The 17601-nt window shown below is 27.4% G+C and overlaps 2 protein-coding genes across 2 annotated transcripts in view; both read left to right on the plus strand.

Annotated features, from left to right (window-relative positions):
• Positions 1–1339, plus strand: part of LOC111622096 — a 67480-nt gene extending 66141 nt beyond the window's left edge. Inside the window, exon 9 of the mRNA XM_023364414.1 lies at positions 1248–1339. Coding sequence (XP_023220182.1) covers positions 1248–1339 — 92 coding nt within the window. The remainder of the gene's footprint in view (positions 1–1247) is intronic.
• Positions 1340–3769: 2430 nt separating this feature from the next.
• Positions 3770–17601, plus strand: part of LOC111622064 (SH2 domain-containing protein 6-like) — a 31741-nt gene continuing 17909 nt past the window's right edge. The window contains exons 1-7 of the mRNA XM_023364382.1: positions 3770–3840; positions 4169–4246; positions 8547–8634; positions 9840–9924; positions 13869–14049; positions 14335–14357; positions 15726–15753. Coding sequence (XP_023220150.1) covers positions 8603–8634; positions 9840–9924; positions 13869–14049; positions 14335–14357; positions 15726–15753 — 349 coding nt within the window. The 5' untranslated portion in view covers positions 3770–3840; positions 4169–4246; positions 8547–8602. The remainder of the gene's footprint in view (positions 3841–4168; positions 4247–8546; positions 8635–9839; positions 9925–13868; positions 14050–14334; positions 14358–15725; positions 15754–17601) is intronic.

The following is a 17601-nucleotide window of genomic DNA, read 5'->3' on the forward strand; positions in this document are numbered from 1 at the left end:
AGCTACCAGATTTGCTGCAGAATCTCTTAGTACTAAGAATATCTTATCACTTGTCAACTTATACTGTTCAAGAACAATTTTTAACTGTTCACTGATTCGTGTAGCTGTGTGGGAACCTTCAAAGGAAACGATTTGCAAAACAGCTCTTTCCTGCTGAAAATCATCCTTCAACCAGTGGGTTGTTACACTTAAAAAAGGAGAATTGTTTGTAGTTGCTGTCCAAATATCAGCGGTTAAAGAAATATATTTTGTTTCTGTTAAACACGGAGACACTTCAGCTTTTTAAACGATGTCGAAGTTTCCATGCGTCAACAATTAAGTGTTGAGATTTATTTTAGAAACAAAGGAAGAAATTGTTGATTTTGCGAGGATATTCGATAGTCTTTTGTTTACCTGACCCGAGGGAGATGGAAATACCGGGTGGAGAAAAATGGGTTTTTTCCACATTATAAGTAACTGTATAATTAACTCCAGGATCTCACACTATTAATGCAATAAATTATTAACACTAATCGGCCGATTAATCGATATCAGCCGATAATGCATGGCCGATTAATCGGTAATCGGCCATTTTGCTTATCGGTGCATCCTTAATTTTTAACATCTTTTTCTGTGTCTTGATTTAAAGTTGGTTCTAAATCTTTGGTAAAAATATATAAAAAGAGTTGAGTAATTGCACTTATCCTTTTTTTAATAGATATAATAGTTGAACAAATTTGTACATTTTTGAACTTATATAGTTGATAATTTTTGCTGGATTACTTGATGATTTGTGTATAACTTATCTATATATCCAGTTTTATCCACATAATAAACTTTATAATGTAATAAATAGGAAAAATAACTACTAAATATTTCAAGATTATTCAGTTTGATTCTAAAAGAATGTGTAGATGCTACTATATTTATAAACCTAGTCGTTCAAATTAGAAAATATTTAAGAATCTAAATAAAATTGTATTTTTTATAAAATCAAATGTTTTATTTCTTAACAAAGTTCTTTACAAGAATCAAAAAATATAAGATTAAAATAGGATTTCTTGTTATAAGAAATCTTGTTTTATTTTATATATGATGATCACAGAATTTTGAATGGTAAACTTTGACAAGTTTACATTTTATATATTGTAATTTAATAAAATATGCTTTATATTGTTAAGTTTAAAAGTAAAATGTTTTTATATTACTGTTACAGAAAATGTTTTAATTTAAAATTTATGATCTAACATTGCTTACTTTTTATGTAGGTAATGTATCTCAGGTATCTTCTTCCCCTACTCCGAAACCAGTGGATAAACCCAGTATGCCTAAACCACCATCAACTAAACTTGCAATGTAGGGTTTTTTTCTTTATTATTGATATAACTTTTATTAATGTTAATATCATATAATTTTAATAAAATTTAATAATGTTAATAAAATATGAATATCATAAATATAATCTATTTATATACATTTAGCTGAAAACAATACAAAAATGAAACCTCAAATATATTTTTATATTACAAATATCAATTTTTATTTCTGTATTTAATAAAACAAAAAACGGTTGGTATAATGTTGTGTTTTAATATTCATAGTTCTTTTTAGTGTGGCATTATAAGCTTGAAATTATTTATATTAATATAATTATTAATAAGCTAAAACTCTTAACTAAATAACTAAAACTATACAAATATACACAACAAACAAAACCCGATATTAAGCAAATATACACCCACAACTGCTGTAAATGATCGGGCTAAATTTGGATATAACGATTATAAATTAGAAATGAATTTCATTATATCCAAATTTAACCCGATCATTTACGGCAGTTATGGGTGTATATTTAACTGAAACTATAAGAGATGCTTTAATGTAGTATAACTGTTACATAGCTTCCAAGTATTTTTGAGTTTTATTTATTTGATTTCAAGTACTTCGAATTTTATTATTAGTTTTGTAAATATTTTAATATTCTGATCAGTTAAAATTTGACAAATTTCAAATACAGTAAGACAATTTTGTCTCTCACCTTAAACATAAATACTTAGATTGTGTTTTGAATGTTATTTATTCATAAATAAAATTTTGTAATAAATTTCAAGTAATTTTATTTTATCCATTTATTGACNTTTCTTATTAATTAATTTATTTTAATACTGTTGTAAAATAATAAATATTGCATATTTTAAAGAAAAAAAAAAGCATTTTTGTTTTATTTTGAATTTTATTGTACACAGTATTTTTTGTTGAAGGTTATAAACTACAGATACATAATCAGACAAAGTAAAATTATTATATAAAAGTGCATACACAATATGCTATTTTAAAAATTAAATTGTTTTGTAGGAAGTATGTTTCAGAAAACAGTCCTCAGATAAAAAAATATGATTTTGGAAGAAAGCCAAGTTTTTTATTGTACTTGCAGAACTCTTAAATTCTATAGAATCTGTTAATGTTACTAAAAATAAAACTAGACTGTGAAGATGTTTATAATCCCAAGAATTGATTTCAAATGGAGAAAAAATATATGCATATGTTGTTTAAAATTGCAATTAAAAACTAATTTTATTTGATTATTTGTTGGTTCATACTTCTAACAGTTTTATATCCAACTTTAGCAGAATACCAAAGAGTATAAATTATATTCCAACGTTAAAAATGTTCATTTGCAATAAAATGAAGACAAAAAAAGGCACAACAAATCTTTGCAAATATACACATTGGAAAATTTATAAATATTTTAATAACCTTGACATGATTAACCTCATATGAGGCTTTACCAAGTAAGAACTAAACCTGTGTTTAAACAGTAAATTCATGCAATTTTAAATGTTGTTTTCTAAGTTATGTTTATAATATCAAATTGATTTTATATCTCTAAAATAAATACAACATTACAGCATTGAGAGACATTTTGTTTTTTACAAAATATCACAAAATATATTTGACAGAACTTTGACATGAACTTATAAACACACTATTCTTAGGCTTAATCATATCTATACCATTTTTAAACCTGATTTATAGTTAATTTAAACCAAACAATCCACCAAATTATTGGGTTATTATATGGCTAAGTTAATGGTTATAAATTAATTTGTTATGACAGTTACACAACTTTGATCTCTGCCCAATCTTCCATGCAGGTGCATCACTGGCAGTGCATCTTCATAGTAAGCAGGAGTTGTGGGTTAAATTCCAGTCTGGACTAATTTTCTTCTTTCAAAATTCTAAATTAAAAACTAATTGTAATCATTAAAATTAACACAGGATGGCAGCATAATCACCTATTTCTAGACAAATTATTACTTTCTAATAATTAACTTAGTTACATAATTGCAAAATAATTTGGCAGATCATTTGGTTTCAATTGAATAATGTATTTCTGTTGTAAACATTATGTAGTATTCTATGAAGTAATAAAATTCTCTCTTCTTCATGAGTAATGTATGTATTGATAGTACAGAAATTGCTAAGGATGTTTTTTTTTTCTTTTTCCAACTTATATAAAATTGTTTCAGTCAGTCAAGTTCACAATACAAAACAAAATGTGACCAAAAATAAGGTATTAGAGTTTAAGAATATAAGAAATAATCTTGCATTGAAATCTTTATAGTTTTTTAATATCATCATCATTATCATATGGAATGTTTTATCAGTTTGTTCTATGAGGAAATCAAAATATGTTTAAGAAAAATCACTCCTGATATTATGATGCTTTCTTCAAATGATTAATTTTATAGTTAAATGAAATAACTTTATGCAATTGAAATTATTGAAACGAATGTTTTTTTATTCAATAGAAATCATCAGGAAGTGATGAAAATTTTAATAGTAATCCATCAGTGTCTGGTAAGTAAAAAAAAAATTTAACATGTGTAGGAAATTTTAAATGTAGGGCATTTAAACTTTGTTTTATTTTATTGTAAAAGTGCCTGAACTGGTATCAAACATATTTTTCTTTATCCATTTTTAACAATAACATTAGAAGCAAAGTAAATCTAATTTTTTAAACAACAAATAAAATATTTTTGCCTTGATTTATTAAAGTAATTTTTGAATTATTTAATTCTTAAATTATTTTAAATCGTAAATGATTAAAGTATCTGTGAATAAGATTTAGTTTATAGAATTGAAGAAAAATATAAAGATGAGTAAGTTAAAATTGTATTAATTTCAGAAAAATCTGTTGATTCTGAACAGTATGCTGATCACTTTCAGAACATTGGTACCACTTCATCTCCAAGTACATCTCTAAGTAAGAACATTTTCCTCATATATAATTTTAATTACATTAAAATGTTAATGTTTATAAATTAAAAATGAAATTCTAAATTTCATATAATCTAAACTTTATCATGTTATTGGGGTTACTACGTAATCCAATGTTAAAGTTAATCATTACATAATTTCATTAACTCAGCTATAACCAGTTAATTTTTAGTCATTTTGGTTGCCAATTTAATTTATATTTTGAGTATTTTAAAAATTTATAATATAGTACAATAATGACTAATATAAATTAGATTTAGTTTTGTTCTGATACAAAGAATCATTGTTTTGAGTATACTTAAACATTCTAGAGTAAACTTACCTTACTAGCTGGTCCTCCTGGGAGGGGGTTGAGCATAGGGCCAACAATCCTACCTCAGAAAACAATGGTGTTATGAAACTGAGACAGTCAAAAAACAGGATCGATGAAATGGCTGCAATGACAAGGAAATGGAAACATGGAATAAGACTTGAGACATGGAATGTACAAAGTCTGTATACTATAGGAGTATTAAAAAAAACAATTGAAGAACTCCAGAAATGCAACATAGATATTTCACTATTTCAAGAAATGAGATAGACAGAAAAGGGTAGTCTCACATTTGGGCAGTACACAGTATTGTATGGAGGAAACAATAAACATGAGTATGGTGCATGGTTTTCCATCATGAATGAATACATTTCTAGCATCCTGCAGGTGAAGTTCATTACTGATTGCATATCATGGTTGAGGGTAAGGGGATCTTCCCCTTATCCTCAGCCATGATATGCAATACTAAGTTAACAACTTGAGCATAATTAATATCCATGCACCAACAGAAGATAAGACAGATAAAATTAAGGATGCATTCTACAGTACTCTAGAAGATCTTGTTGATAGAATACCGAAATATGACATACAATGGTAATTGAGGGCCATAATGCAAAAATAGGAAAGAAGACAGTTTTCAAACTCACAATTGGCAGACATGCTGAGACCAATGATAATGGGATGAGATTAGTAACCTTTGCAACATTCAAGAACATGGTTGTTAAGAGCACTATGTTCATCCATAAATCAGTTCATAAAAAAAAACATGGATTTTGCTAAAGTATTAAAAAAGTACTTTAAAACCATTACTATTTGTTATTTTCTTTATTTTTCTTAATATATGCATTTTCATCTTTCGATCTTTATCAGTAAATTCACAGGACTAAATTTATCCCATAAACAAATAGATATCTTAAAGAAGAGCAATAAACTACAAAAAGTAATAAAATATTTTTTTAAAAAACTTAAATATGTTATAAAATGACAATTGTTTCCATTACAATCAATTTCTTGTTTCTGCAACATCTATAATCATACACTCTGGTGACAGATTTATACCCATTGAATTCATTTTTTTCTTCTTTATTTTGTTTATTCTTTTTTCTACCTGTAAATTTTAGTTTGTTGGTTAATATGGGTATTAGTTGATATCCTACTTATTTAAATGTTTCTTTTTGTTTTTCAAATAGTCCTTTAATGTATGGAAATTTATAAAAATTATCTTTATCCAATTTTTTATTATTTACATATCTATTTTTATGTATACATATTATTCATCCTGCCATTTTTTAAGGGTAATCCTAGGATAATCATTAAGCAGATATTTCCTACAAGTATTTTTAATAAGGATGCACCGATTAATCGGTAAGTAATCGGTAATTGGCCGTATCGGTCACTTCGCCGATTAATCAGTATCGGCCATTTTCCCGATTAATCGGTTTCGATAATCGGCCAATTTTACATTTTGGTATTTTTGTTAGAATGTTACGTACAGTACAATGTTAGTAATAAAAACTAATAAATTTCTGTTATATATTTATTATTTATTACATGACAAACTGAATATTAAAAAATTCTACAATTCAAATTATTCCTTTTATTGATACATATTATAAGTATAATATAACGTATAATACAAAGTTTAAACTTTAAACATATAAAACAAATAAAAATTTAATATTCAAACTGTAAAACCCTTAAATTGCAATGCAAAAACATGAGAATTTCACCATTTTCAGGGCATAACCTATTTTTTGCCGGCTCGTAAATGTTACCTCCAGTGCTGAAAATTTTTTCACTTTCAATGGAAGATGCTGGGGCACTTAAATATTTCATAGCTATTTTGCTCAGATTAGGAAAAAATTCTTTTGAACTTTTCCACCACAAAAATAGGTCGGTATGTCTTTGTTTAAGGGGTAACTATAAATATGTTTCTAATTCTTGATCGAAACGTTTGTTTGTCTTGTTTTTTTCTTTCTTTTTAAAAACATGTTATTCTTCATTCTTTCGTTTACCAGAAGCTAATTCATCAAATAAATCAGAAAAACTTAGAAATTCACCTCCAACTTGATCACCTCCAGAAGTAGAAGCTTTAGAATTTAATTCTTATTGAGATTTCCTCTACCATATTCTCTTTTTGAAATTTCATTTTGAATCTAATAAAAGTGACAAGCATAAAGACTTGTTTTCTATATATGCTGAAAATCTTTTTTTTATTTGGATTTTCTAGTTCTTCCGTTGTGGTATTAATGCCACTAAAGGAACTACTGATCTTTGCTTTTGATAAGAATAATTTCAGAGTCTCTATTGTGGGAATTATTGAAGATGAAGTGGCTTCTCGTTTGCTGGCTTTCCACAGTAATTTCTTTGAATGGTTTTACAAGTAGAACAATTTTTTCAACGAGAGACCACTGATATGGGCTCAACGTAGGAATTTTATTATCTATAGCATATGTGACAAGGGCCTTTTGCTGTTCCAACATGTAGTATGTAGAATTCCAGCGAGTAGGAACATCTTGAATTAATTTGTGTTTCTGCAAACCTAACTTTTCTTGCAAATCTTCCAATTTGATTACAGCTACAGCAGAATGATTAAAATGTGTGACAATATTTCTATTAACTGTGATTATAGTTTTCACATCTTGTTTAGAAAATATGCATTCGTTTAGTGTCAGCTGCAGCGTATGTATAAAGCATGATAATGCTTCTAAGTTGCAATTCCTAATTCCAGCTACCAGATTTGCTGCAGAATCTCTTAGTACTAAGAATATCTTATCACTTGTCAACTTATACTGTTCAAGAACAATTTTTAACTGTTCACTGATTCGTGTAGCTGTGTGGGAACCTTCAAAGGAAACAATTTGCAAAACAGCTCTTTCCTGCTGAAAATCATCCTTCAACCAGTGGGCTGTTACACTTAAAAAAGGAGAATTGTTTGTAGTTGCTGTCCAAATATCAGCGGTTAAAGAAATATATTTTGTTTCTGTTAAACACGGAGACACTTCAGCTTTTTAAACGATGTCGAAGTTTCCATGCGTCAACAATTAAGTGTTGAGATTTATTTTAGAAACAAAGGAAGAGATTGTTGATTTTGCGAGGATATTCGATCGTCTTTTGTTTACCTGACCCGAGGGAGATGGAAATACCGGGTGGAGAAAAATGGGTTTTTTCCACATTATAAGTAACTGTATAATTAACTCCAGGATCTCACACTATTAATGCAATAAATTATTAACACTAATTGGCCGATTAATCGATATCAGCCGATAATGCATGGCCGATTAATCGGTAATCGGCCATTTTGCTTATCGGTGCATCCTTAATTTTTAACATCTTTTTCTGTGTCTTGATTTAAAGTTGGTTCTAAATCTTTGGTAAAAATATATAAAAAGAGTTGAGTAATTGCACTTATCCTTTTTTTAATAGATATAATAGTTGAACAAATTTGTACATTTTTGAACTTATATAGTTGATAATTTTTGCTGGATTACTTGATGATTTGTGTATAACTTATCTATATATCCAGTTTTATCCACATAATAAACTTTATAATGTAATAAATAGGAAAAATAACTACTAAATATTTCAAGATTATTCAGTTTGATTCTAAAAGAATGTGTAGATGCTACTATATTTATAAACCTAGTCGTTCAAATTAGAAAATATTTAAGAATCTAAATAAAATTGTATTTTTTATAAAATCAAATGTTTTATTTCTTAACAAAGTTCTTTACAAGAATCAAAAAATATAAGATTAAAATAGGATTTCTTGTTATAAGAAATCTTGTTTTATTTTATATATGATGATCACAGAATTTTGAATGGTAAACTTTGACAAGTTTACATTTTATATATTGTAATTTAATAAAATATGCTTTATATTGTTAAGTTTAAGAGTAAAATGTTTTTATATTACTGTTACAGAAAATGTTTTAATTTAAAATTTATGATCTAACATTGCTTACTTTTTATGTAGGTAATGTATCTCAGGTATCTTCTTCCCCTACTCCGAAACCAGTGGATAAACCCAGTATGCCTAAACCACCATCAACTAAACTTGCAATGTAGGGTTTTTTTCTTTATTATTGATATAACTTTTATTAATGTTAATATCATATAATTTTAATAAAATTTAATAATGTTAATAAAATATGAATATCATAAATATAATCTATTTATATACATTTAGCTGAAAACAATACAAAAATGAAACCTCAAATATATTTTTATATTACAAATATCAATTTTTATTTCTGTATTTAATAAAACAAAAAACGGTTGGTATAATGTTGTGTTTTAATATTCATAGTTCTTTTTAGTGTGGCATTATAAGCTTGAAATTATTTATATTAATATAATTATTAATAAGCTAAAACTCTTAACTAAATAACTAAAACTATACAAATATACACAACAAACAAAACCCGATATTAAGCAAATATACACCCACAACTGCTGTAAATGATCGGGCTAAATTTGGATATAACGATTATAAATTAGAAATGAATTTCATTATATCCAAATTTAACCCGATCATTTACGGCAGTTATGGGTGTATATTTAACTGAAACTATAAGAGATGCTTTAATGTAGTATAACTGTTACATAGCTTCCAAGTATTTTTGAGTTTTATTTATTTGATTTCAAGTACTTCGAATTTTATTATTAGTTTTGTAAATATTTTAATATTCTGATCAGTTAAAATTTGACAAATTTCAAATACAGTAAGACAATTTTGTCTCTCACCTTAAACATAAATACTTAGATTGTGTTTTGAATGTTATTTATTCATAAATAAAATTTTGTAATAAATTTCAAGTAATTTTATTTTATCCATTTATTGACTTAAAACTATACTCTATCTTTATTTTAAGAGTTTATCTTTATTTTAAAAAATTTTAAAAAGTAAATTAGATTTAAATGTTTACTAGAGACTTTGATATAAGTTTTAAATAAATTAAATATGCAATTAATAAAATAGAATGTACGTTTAATAAAACTACTTATTAGCTATTATGGAGAGTATTGTAGAATGGCAAATGTAACACTTTAGTTTGCTTTCAGAAACAATTTATTTATTTAAAACAAAGGTAGATGATGAAAAATACATTTTACCATTTATAATTTTTAATGAAAATGCATTACATAACATTTTTTTATGGTGTCATTTTTCAATGCTATCATTTTTTAATTTAACATTTTAACATTTCACAATTAAATGAAATTGATTATACTATATACTTCTAAATATATATTAATTTTATTACAGAAAAAATTATCCAAGAGTTAACATTCCTAGATCTCTTCCAATAAAAAGACCTCCCAGTCAACCACCACCTCCACCAATACCACAAGTATGTGCATTTGACATCATATTTATTTAAATTAATAATCTCTTTTTCCTGTGTTTAAAAAATGATGCTACTAAATTTTCATTAATAAATATTCTATTGAACATGCTTTTTTTTTGTTTATATGTAATTTTAATGTATATACAAAAATACTACTGTGATCAAAAGGTATTGGGAATGATTCATTTAAACTGAGTGTGTGGAAGAATGTCATTCTTTTTTGTCATTTGGTATGACTTTCATCATCATCATCTAGCAGCAATCTGTATGTTATTGTTTGTTTTTGTTTGCAAATAAATGCTTGTTTTGTGTGTAAAGAATTTTTGTGCTTGTGATTTTTTAAAATGTTAAGAGTAATTGAATAAAGAATGTGCATTAAACTTTGTTTTAGCTGCTACAAAAGCATTAGAAGTGTTGCAAATAGCCTTTGGTGACAATAATCTATCAAAAATAAGTTTTTGAGTGGTAGAACATATTTGAGAAAAGCAGAAATTGTGTCAAAGCTGAATAATGTCCTGGTAGACCATTTATTTGAACTGATGAACATCATGTTACTCAAGTCAGTTATATGGTGCTCAGTGATTCTCATTTAATCAATTAGGAACATTATTGAATATGTTCCAGTATAATTTGGATCTTATATCAAGCAATTTTAAAAGATTATTTGAGTTTGCAGCATGTCACTTCTCGAGTCATCCTTAAAATGTTTAATTTTTTCCAAAAACAACAGTGTGTTCAAGTTGCTGAGAAAATGCTTTTTTGAGGTAATTCATTCTTAAAACATCATTACAGGTGATAAAACAAGGATCTATGCTTTTGACACCAAAACAGCCCAACAATCAAGTGAATGCTGCTTGAAAGAACTAGACCAAAAAGACTCCATGAAAATTGGCCAAAAATCAACATCATGTTGACTTTTATTGTCTTCTTATTGTGCATCACAAATTTCTTCCAGCTGACCAAACTATTAACAAAGAATATAATTTGAGCATTTTGCATTGTTTGTTTGAAACAATTTGTAGAAAACAATCTGATTTTATGGTGAGAAAACAGATGGATTTCGCACCACAATAATGCACCTACTCAATGTTCTTGCTAAAGAATTTTTGGCCAGAAATTCAACAAATATGGTTCTGCAAACTCTGTATTCACTAGTATGGCACCATGTAACTCTCTCCTGTTTCCTCAACTAAAATTTCTGTTTTGTGGTTGCTGTTTTGAATTGATTGATGATATAAAACAAAATTGCTACAAATCCTGAAGTTTTCACAAAAATGAATTTAAAACATGTTTTGAGGATCAGAGAAAAACATTCACATAGGTGCATTGCAGTGGGAGGAGATTACTTTGAAGGAGACAAAATAAATTTTTTTGAATGAATTTAAATAATTTTTGATCACAGGAGTAATATAAAATTGGGTATAAATAAAGACAAATAATAACCACCAAAATATTTTTTAAACTATATTTTTGAGTATAGATGATGATAATTTAAACTGTTCTTTGTTATTAATTATAATAAATTTTAAAGATAAAAATAAATTGTTATAATTCAGTTTAACAATTCCAATGTTTTTAGTTTGTTTTAGATGTTTCATTTTAAAAATGTATGTTATAATCAGGCTACTGTGATATAATCAGAAAAAAGCTGAATTTTAATTTCTTTTACTTTTAAAATTAAATACACTAACACTAAAAATCCAGCGACAAAACACTGTAATAAACAAATAAATATTTTAAACCATCATAAACAGTCATCAGTTTTAACCTAGTAAATTCAAACTGAGATTGTAATTAGAACATAGTTTTTAATAAAAATATTTTGGATGCAACAGTACACATAACAGAATGAAATAAAGTATTGTCCATGCTATTAAAGGATGGAGGAACCTCAATTAAGATATTTTGTAAAAATTGGCTGCTGGTTTTTGATGTTAGTGTGTTTGTTTGAATTTCATCCAGTTGTATGAACTGTTTACTTTTAAAATTATAGAAAAACAATGAATGTTTATTAAATTTGTGTGTACAGTTATTTCTCTACGATATACCATAAAATTTTAAGATTAATATTGAATTCCATATGAAATGAGTAATTATTTTTTGTGGCATTGTCACAATAAATAATTATTCATTTTGCAATTTTTAATTATATTTTTAATAATTTTTTAATTTAAAATATGTGCTCTCCATCTCAAATTAGTAGTGTCTTGCTAATGGAAAAGTATGATTTTATATCATACTTTTCCATTAGCAATAGCATTGTGCTGGTCATCTAAGTCCTTTCAGGGGAAAATTTCTTAATTGAAATAACATAATTGAGGTCTCCATCCCCTAATCTTTCCATTTCTGGTGATGGTTTTTATCTATCTAATTCCGTTGTCGAGATTAAGGTAAGACGGATGGACAACAGTGGGAATTTATAGATCTATAATTTTTTCAAATTGCAGCCCAATTAATAACTCAAGTCACTAAAATAATTGACAAAACAATGTTTTATGAAATCCTTAGTGCAAAATTTTCCTATAATTTTGAACTGTATTATGAAACATTACCTTATAAGAACATTTTAGATGAGTTTTTTTTATTAAAAATAAGGAAATAATTCAGGGTGAAAATTTAAGATAGACAATATGTCCAAAAATTGTCTTAGTTGTTACTTTGCTTGTATGAAATATACTTAAATATTAGTGTTAACCTTCTGTGAAAGGTTATTTTGCTATTGCAGATAATTGAAAGTACACAAGTTTTTATTATTTCTACAAAACTACATAGAATTTTGATAAACCAGAATTGTGAAATATTCTTCATAATAAAAATAAATTATCAAGTAATAAATTATAGTCACAAATACAATTTTAGCTTGTTGTTACCCATTTTCATATCCCCAGCTGTTTGGGATCTGAAGCTGAGATAATAAAAGTTTTGAAAAATATTTTATTCAAACAAATTTCTAACTCCTAAAATCTTAGTGTTTGTGTTTTTGGTTTTATGATCTACCATACATTAAATGGGGTTATTGTATCAGAACAGATTTTGCAATAATCTTAATTTCATTTTCTTTATTAACTGAATAAGCAACAAGTACTGAGCATACCTACTTATTCACTAAAATTTAACAGATTAATGATTCACAATTTCTAAGTTTCATGGTGATTTAGTTAAAATATTATTGAGTTTTTGTTGAGTATATTCATCTTATATTTGTATATGTAAATCTAGAAATTAAGCTATAAAATTAACTTAGTATTGAATTCCCAAAAGCATATATGAAGTAACAAAAGGAGTTTGTAACTTAACAAGTTAGACTACATGATGTGAGCCAGTTATGCATCACAAGAAGTATTTAAATATTGAACGTTAATTTACTTAGACTCGAGAAATAACATTTGAAACCTTACTTTGTGGAAAACCCTTATTTGATTTGGCCAAAATTTGGATTTTTTACACAGCCATATGTACAGAATTGTGGGATAATCCAATTTCTTCGGATAAACACCTTATTGGTTGGATTTGCTTCTAAGCATGCCTGGATATGTCTTTCCTCAGATTGTGTCAGATAGTTTTTTTTAACTAACCCCTTTTAAAATGTTTGTAAATATTGACAGATGATTTGAGATATTTTTACATAAGCTGATACCTTAATTTTTGGTAACTTTTCTTTTTATGTAATTTTCCAATATGTAATGAAAGTTCTCTATTCTGTGGTATATAGTATTTTTACTTTTACAATACTTAATTTATTGAACTATAATGAGCCTACACTAAAGTTGAGAATTGGAAAATGTAATAAGTCCAATAAGTGGTGCTACCAATTCAGTATTAGTAAGTTTTTTGCATTGCTTTTCATAAGTTGCCCATTTGATTTTCTTGTATAATAACATTAAAATTTTAATAATAGTTGTTATATTAATTTAACTTAATAGTAATTATTTAATTTAAATATTTAGCCTTTATCACCAAATACACTTCAAGAAGATTATGAAATTCCAATAAATCCAATATTATTAGTTCAAACTTCAGCAGCATCACCACCACCTCTTCCTTCAGCAGACTCGAGTAATGCTGTTTTACGAAAATCATCAAATGCATCGATAACATCGATTACAAAAAAAGAAGAAACAATTCAAGGTAAAGTTTTTAATTATATAAAATATAGAGATACACAATTGATTTATTCAAAACTACACATTTAAATATAATGTTACTTTGATAAACTTGATATCAACTTAAATTTTAAATAAAATATGATAAAAGCATAATGTAGTTTTAATTAATATAATCTTAATTGAATAAAGTATAATTTAATTAATTGTTTGCATAAAATATGTAATTTTTAAATATGTTTATTGTATAGATAAAATTAATGAAAATTTTGATAAAAGCAAAAAGTAATTATTTATTAATCTATTTCAGAAACATATGAAATTGTTGAACCAGTAAGTACTTGTTTTCTTTTTTAAGAGTTTTTTAAAAATGTCTCCTTTTAATTATTATTAAAATAAATTTCATAATTATTCATAAATTATGTCACAATTTGAAGATTAAAAAATATATATATATATTTGTTTTCATAGTATATAAATTATAAAATATCTGAGGTTGCTTGAAATTAAATTTTATTTTTGTACAGTTGTAGGTATTGTTGTTTTCTAGTTGAGAGTAAAAGGAATAGAAAAATTTTACTCTTTATTTTGAAAGTTGTGTTTGGTAAAATTTTACACAAATCTGACAATTACTCAAAACTAGTATTGTGTGTAGCATATTTTCTGTACTACCTACTGATCTGTTTACTCTGATGATTTTCTGCTCGTTTACATTAACTTTATGGCTTTTGAAAATAATATGAGAATGGTATCAAGCATAGATATCTATTCATGTTTAATGCATTCTTAAATTAATTTTATAGCAGTCTAGTAATTTAGAGATGTGGGAAGCTTGTAATCAGTGATATTAATGTATTAATAAGCTCAACTGTGTGCCAATTTAGTTAATACATCACAAGGTCAATTAAACCAACCTAAGACCAAATAATAACTCAAACATACTGTTGAGTTGTTACAACCTTAATCCAGGAAGGCTTTGGAACCAAACACCTCAAAAAATTGATGGACTGAGACTATAAATTTGTCAAATTATGTAATATTACAAAAGTACCAACAGGTTGTTTTATATAAAAATATTAAAATATATTCTTAAAATTAAAATCTACATTGAATTGAATAGTTAAAATTGAAAGTGATTTGCTCAGTACTGAATGCCTACATTGTTCAATTTCTCATGATTGCATAGTCACATCTGAATAACATATACTGTATAAAATGCCTCAGTTGACTGCTTTGTCATAAAATAAAAATTGTTTATCCATTTTCACGTTTATCTTTTTATTTTTACAGAAATATTGCACATAATAAGTGTTTAGTCCTGATTGAATTAGTATTAGTCCTGAATTATTTTAAGTAGAAAGAATCCAAATTTTTGTTTATAAATGAACCTATACACATGATTTACTTTTTATATTTAATAATTTTAAATTGGTTAAATGTTATATTAATTACAATATATAATTACATACACATAAATAATAAGAAAGAAGAAAACTTTTGTAAAAATGGAAAAGCCACCAGAAATAACTTGTTTACATCTTTTGTCATATAAAATTATATATATAATTTAAGTTAATATTACAACATAAATATTATAGGAACTTTTAGTTTCCTGTTATGAAATATATAATAATAATTTAATATTCAAAATAAATTTTCATTTTATTAAATTGTTTTTCTTATAAAAAAATTTTTTTACAGCCTGAAGAGAACTACGAAGTTGTAAATGGTAAGTAGCAAACTATAAAATAATTACTTTCTTACTGGTATTTCAGATATGTTTTTTGATCCATTGACAATATTTCAATTATAGGCTAATTAAATATGACAAATTGTTAACATCTACATTTATTAGTTTGGTTGGTTTTGCAAAGAACAGCAGTTTTTATCTGTAATTCTACAATTATTTTCCATCTTTACTAATTTTGAATGTAATTTTGAAATATTTTTCACATTGTGAATTATTTCATACTAAAATTTTAGAAATTTATTAGTTATTGTTAGTTAAAAACTATTGCATAAGTTGCAATTGTTTTTTTCTTTTACATATACATTGAAATATTAAAATTTGATCAGATAATATTTGAACATAGAAATGATTCTCAATGATTCTATAAAAAAATAAAATCTTACTTTCATTACAAATTTTGCATATTAGCCTGTTGCTGGAGGCTAGTGATCTTTAAACTTTTAACATCTATGGAACCTCATTCTGAGTGTTAGTATAGCAGAAATATTGTTACATAATTAGACAAGTAAAGTTTAGAAAGTTATATTTTTTGATATTTTTAAGATTATCAGCACAAAACCTTTCTCACTAATTTCTAGCCTTATTAACTGGAGTACAAACGTTTTCGGCCTTCTTAATAGGCCTTCCTCGGGTACACTGTAGAGCGTCGGCTAGAAGAAGTTTAAATGCTGCCAATGTTTACCCAGGTATCGTCTTACCAGTGACGTCATCGTCGATGATAGGTATACGATACTGAGGGCGAAAAATACATACTTTTGGTAAAGAAGGGAGGTGTGCAGATAGGATACTTGCTAAAGTTGGGGAAAAAGATTTTAGAGTAAGCGTGCTACGTACAGGAGATGCACAATCACAACAGGGGGTTAGTGGGGAGTGACGTCATAGATGAGGCCGTAAATACTCAACGCTACAGTAAGAAGAGGCGTGCGAACGACCGTGGATGGAAAGGGTGTTACGATTAGAAGGTAGAATTGGAAATAAACGCGACAAGTAAAAGCGCTAACGGTTGCACGTGGTGAGGGTGGGATGGTCTATTTATTTCAAGGGGTTGTCGAAGAATGATTTCCAAGCGGAGGAGAGCGAGTCCGCATCTCTGCTGTTGATACAACCGTCTTTGAGGGATTGCTTAAATATTTCAATTGTTTCGACTGTTCTAAGCTTGGTGTGGTCGTGCATAGGAATAGTAATCCTCGCCTCTTCCCATTTGGTCGTTATACCAGGTTCGCTTGCAAACTGGGCAAGGGTGGAAGTGAATTTTTTGTTGTATGCGTCGTACTTGTGCTCAGTTATCCTCCTTTTAAGCGATCTATTGGTTGAGCCAATGTATGTTAGCTTCTTGCACGGGTTAGATCTGCCGTCCTCCAATGGGACGGTGTAGACTCCTGGTCTCCTGGCTTCGCTGCATTTGTCCTTGGTGTTAGCTAGAAGTTTATAAATCGTAGGGTTGCGTCTGTATGCGAGAGTAGCGTTGACCTTTTTTGCTATGAAGTTATAGGCCTGGCTCATTCTAGGGTCAAAATCGACGGTAATGCGCTTACCTTGTTGCTTTAGAGGTTTAGAAGTGGCATCTCCGGTTGTTAAGCATCTATGAGTTTTTTGCGCAAGCCTATCGATAAACTTACTGCTGAAACCGTGGGCTGTGGCGATGCGCTTGATGCGTTGGATTTCTCGTAGCGCGTCGTTAATGCTAGAGCAATGGGTAAAAGCTCTGCGGATAAGAGCCCTGAAAGCGGACATTTTGTAAGTAAAGGGGTCATTCGAGGTTGCAGGGATAAAGAAAGATTGAAGATTAGGCTTATGGAACACACTAGTAGCTATGCAGCCATGATC

The sequence above is a fragment of the Centruroides sculpturatus genome, unplaced genomic scaffold (genome assembly GCF_000671375.1).
Source record: "Centruroides sculpturatus isolate CEXI.00-Female unplaced genomic scaffold, Cexi_2.0 scaffold11, whole genome shotgun sequence".
In the NCBI taxonomy this organism is placed as follows: domain Eukaryota; kingdom Metazoa; phylum Arthropoda; class Arachnida; order Scorpiones; family Buthidae; genus Centruroides; species Centruroides sculpturatus.